The sequence below is a fragment of the Nannospalax galili genome, unplaced genomic scaffold, assembly GCF_000622305.1.
Source record: "Nannospalax galili isolate Female #2095 unplaced genomic scaffold, S.galili_v1.0 scaffold568, whole genome shotgun sequence".
Lineage (NCBI taxonomy): Eukaryota > Metazoa > Chordata > Mammalia > Rodentia > Spalacidae > Nannospalax > Nannospalax galili.
In genome coordinates this window covers 3688003-3692698 of record NW_008359441.1, presented here as the reverse complement: position 1 = coordinate 3692698, position 4696 = coordinate 3688003, and the positions used below count along the sequence as shown (strand labels likewise).

The 4696-nt window shown below is 49.9% G+C and overlaps 1 protein-coding gene across 1 annotated transcript in view; it reads right to left on the bottom strand.

The window, feature by feature from the left end:
• Positions 1-4696, bottom strand: part of LOC103725694 (1-phosphatidylinositol 4,5-bisphosphate phosphodiesterase gamma-2-like) — an 89163-nt gene that overhangs the window by 5469 nt on the left and 78998 nt on the right. The window contains 1 exon segment of the mRNA XM_017795570.1: positions 2240-2408. Within this exon segment, the coding sequence (XP_017651059.1) occupies positions 2240-2408 (169 nt within the window).

Sequence of the window (4696 nt, the reverse complement as noted above, 5' to 3'; positions counted from 1 at the left end):
AGGGAAAAAAATTCACATGGTCACCTAGTTCAAGACCCCACTCCAGAGTCTTAGAGCCAGCCGAGAATACACACCCCCCACTCGCCACCTCCTGGTGTCTCTGGGTCTTTGTGCCATCCACCCCGGCTGCCTTATTGTTCACTCAGCTCTGTGCTTTCAGTCGGCTCTGCAGAGGCGTTCTCCCACCACTCCATCCCCCCACACTATCCCTGCCACTCTTGCAGAAGGTGAGGACTTCCTTAAGGACTAGTGCCCCGACTGCCCTGCATGTCAGGAGAGAGTTCTCATGCACTGACCCAAGGGGAAGGACATACATGGCTGATGTCCACTAGCATACCAAAAATAACGCCCAGGGTGCCCCTTCCCAAGACCCAGAACTCAGTGGCAAAAATACCACTGGGGAGTAGATGGCCCTGGCCGCGTGCATGCCGTGACCCTGGGAAAGTTGGGGGCACCACAGACCCAAGGACAATGATGCAACTGTACTGAAATACAATCCTTAAGGTACTGAACACAGGGAGCTGGAGAGATGGCTCAGAGGTTAAGAGCACTGGCTGCTCTTGCAGAGACCCAGCTTTGATTCCCGGCACCCACATGGCAGCTAACAACAACCTTCTGTAACTCCAGTTCCAGGGGATCTGACGCCCTCTTCTGACCTCTTTGGGCATTGCATGACACGGGTGCACTTACATACATGCACGCAATACACTCCTACACATAAAATAATAAATAAAACTTTTTTTTAAAGATGCTGAACAAAGATAACTGTGACAGACTAATCGCCATGCACCCCATTAGCACCTTTAAAAAGACCAGAAGGCAAAGCTAATTTATGACCTCCATAATTCCCAAACCAGTGACAAGCGGAATGTGGCAGGTATTAGAGACAGCCGTAAAGGAGGGGTGAAATAACCCGTGACTTCTGCTGGTGATAGAGGCCCCAGTGGCTTGTGGCCAACATCCACTTCACTTACAGGTTAGTAAAATAAAACGTGATATTTTCCCACTGAAGTTCCCATGCCCCTCCCCCTTTACTGAATTCTAACCATTGGCTTCTTTGGGGCCCATGGAAACCCCACTGCAAATCCCTACCCTGGAGGTGGTAGCGAAGGCCATCAGGACCTTCCGTGCCTGAATCCCTTTCAGGACCAGAACCCAAAGCTCCTAGAATCCTCTCCCTCACATGAGAAGAATTAACCTTACGCATGCTTCACATCACTGTATTTCTGGTCGCTTTATTCTGCCAGTACAAAAATACAAATGTTCTCTTGTGTCCAGGAGCAACTAAAACCAGGTATCTCCCCCACAGGGACAGGGTCACCAGCCCCAGCACCCCACTGCCATTCACAACCGTGGTAAGTCACTATCTGTGTCCCACGGTCTCCTGGGAGCACCTGAGGGCAGGACTAGGGGCCCAGCCCACTGTCAACCCTCTGGGGTGGTTTGAATGAGAAATGGCCCCCGCGGGCTTACATATTTGAATATTTGGTCAGTTGGTGGCACAGTTTGGAGAGTGGGAGGCATGGGACCTACAGGAAGCGTGGCCATGCTGGAGGGAGCATGTCACTGAGGGCGGACTCTGATGGTTCACAGCCTAGCCTCAACTTCCTCCCTCTGCTTCCTGAGCCTGCTTGAAGATGTGAGCGTTCTGCTTTCTGCTCAGCTGCCTCCTGCCACGCCTCCCGACCTTGATGGACTCTTATCCCTCTGTATTGTAAGCCAAATAACATCTTCCTTCTGTAAGTTGCCTTGGTCATGGTGTTTTATCACAACAACAGAAAGTAACTAACATGCCCTTAGCTAACACTCACACGGTCCTGGCTCACAGGCCTGGCGAGCTCTGCCCAAGAATGAATTACTATTTTGTTTTGTTTTATTTTGTTTTGCTTTGTTTGAGACAATCTCACTATGTAGCCCAGACCAGCTAGAACTCAGCGTCCTCATACAGCAACCTCCTAAGAGCACCACTGAGTTATAGTTGATGGAGCACCTGCCATGGTGTGGGTGTGATGCTCAACACTTTGCACACACCCATTCACATATTTTACTACCAGGGTAAGTAGGTGGATTCTATATTATACCCATCACCAGAGCGGACACAGAGGCACCCAGAGGTTAAATGACCTTGCCCAGGTCACAGAGATGGTAAAAAAAAAGGTGAGACCTAAGCCTGGCACTGATTTTGGCACCTCCCCCAGACATGGCAGTTCCCAGGTGCCAGCAGCCTCCAGGGACCCACCTTGATGATGATCTTCTCTCGCAGCTGGCAGGGTGAGGGCAGCTGGTCGGCACTGGCCTCCGTGGGCTTTGTCAGCAGCAGATCTCCCAACACCTCCTTGAACACCTTAGCCATGTGGCGCTGCTGCTCGACGCTGCAGTGCTCCTCGATGGACAGGATCACAGGGAAGCTACAGAGAACAAAGTCAGCCAAGGGGAACAGGGAGAAGCTTCCCCATTGACTGCCTACGCTGACCAGCAAACACGTGAGTCACTGCTCAGGCACTGTGGAGAACAGAGACCTGTCCAGGGAGGGGCCTGCATGCCCCAGGACCAGGACAGCTCCCAGCTAACTGAGGTCCTCCTAAGTCCCGGAGCGCCCTCTAGTCACCTTCCCAGGTTCATCCTATAAAGCTACAAACCCTGCAGCAAGCCTTCCTTGGACTTTTTTCTTCATCCACTCACATCTTTAAACTTAAAAATAAAGCCCTAATTTTTTTTAAGTTGAAACCCTACAGAAAAGGCGAAGGGACATGTCATCTAGAGTCACCAGTGCTAGCATTACCCACATGTCTCTCTTTTGATATAGTGACTATTTTTATAAAATATATTGGAGCTAGGTATGGTGACCTATGCCTGTGACCACAGCACTTGGAAGGCAGAGGCAGGAAGGCCATGGGTTTGAGGCCAGCCTGGGCTACACAGAGTTCCAAGTTAGCCTAGGCTACGTAGACCTTCCCTGTCTCAAAACAACAGCCAAATAAGTATACTGATTTTGTGGTTCCATATCTCTTATGTTCATTTATATGTTATCATTTTTTAAAATACTTTATTATTTTTACGTGTATGGGTGTACTGCCTGCATGTATGTGAGTGCACCCGTGTCATGCAATGCCGCGGAGGTCAGAAGACGGCTTCAGATTCCCCTGGAACTGGAGCTAAGGACTGTTTATAGCCCCCATGTGGGTCCTGGGAATCAAACTCAGGTCCTCTGCAAGAGCAGTCACTGCTCTTAACCACTGAGCCATCTCTCCAGCCCCCCCATGTTATCATTTATTTTGATGTGTGGGAACACAGTCAAGAACTATTTGGATATGTGCACAGATTTATAAATGCATATTGATATATTTACATATTATTTATGCAGGACTATTTACAGCCTCTTTTTACTATCTATGGGGTTATGATAAAGCCTCCAAGGCCAATATATTGCAAGGCCCTCGGCCACTGTTCCTAAGAGTTGCAGGCATATCCAGTCTGTGGCCCATGGGTTGCATGCAACTTGAGAGTTATGAACGTGGCTGTGCTGGATTTTTTTGTTTATTTTGTTTTTTAAGGCATCATAAACATCCAACACCACGAGATCTGTTCTAAAAACAACAAAAAAGTCCCTGAGCTCTAAGTAAGACCATGGCCTGTGAACGAGTCTGAATGTAGAACCACGCAAAGCACTGTCCTTGAAAACCATAGCAAACACTCCAGAAAGCCTGCTGTAGTTTGGGGCATCAATGTTCCCCCAAAGGTCCAGCTGCTGAAAGCCCAATCCCAAAGTAGCACTGTTGGAAGGCGGGGGAAAGCTCTAGAAGTGAGGCTTAGTGGGAGAGCCTCGGGTCACTGAAGGGGACTGTGTCCCTCCCTGCACACACCCCTCCTCCCGCTTGGCTCTGTGGCTCATGAGTGGTATCTACACTGCCATGTGTTCCTGCCATGATATGCAGCCTCATCCCTGGCTCAAAGCAAGGGGGCCAGTATCAAGAACTGGAACCTTCAAATCTATGGGCCCAAATAAGCCTTTTGTCTCTATCGATCCATTCTAGCAGGCATCGTTTTACCATGGCTGGAAGCTGACAATTGCATAGCAACTGAACCGTCTCTGTGAACACAGGGTCCCTCAGGGCTTCCATGGCCGATGGGAAGAAGGAAACCCAACACAGGAGAGGACACATGGAGCCCCTGAGGGCACTGACTGAGAGGCTTCGGGCTCCCACAGCCCAGGCCCTCCACCCAGCTCCAGGGCCTGAGGCAGAGCGCATGGCAAAATGAACAGATCCTCTTTACTGAACCCTGACTGTATACTGGACACAGTGCTAAGCACCTGGTATACCCCACACCATTTTGCTCTGGGAAGTATGTACATCATCACCTTCACTGTTAGGATATGCACATCACTGCAGGGAACCCCAAAGGCTGGCCATTCACAGAGCTGGATTCAAACTGCAAGCAGGTTAGGGGGTGGAAGTGCACACCTTTCATTCCGTCACTCAGGAAGCAGAGGCAGGAGGAGCTCTGTGAGTTCCAGGCCAGCCTGGTCTATGTAGCAAGTTCCAGGTCAGCCAGAGCTACAGAGTGAGAGCTCTCCAAAACAAAACAAACAAAACCATCTAAGCTATCAAATCACAAGAGAGGTTCTAGAACACCATCTCATAGGTGCTAGTCCATGTTGTTCAAAGACCACTAGGGGGCTGGAGAGATGGCTCAG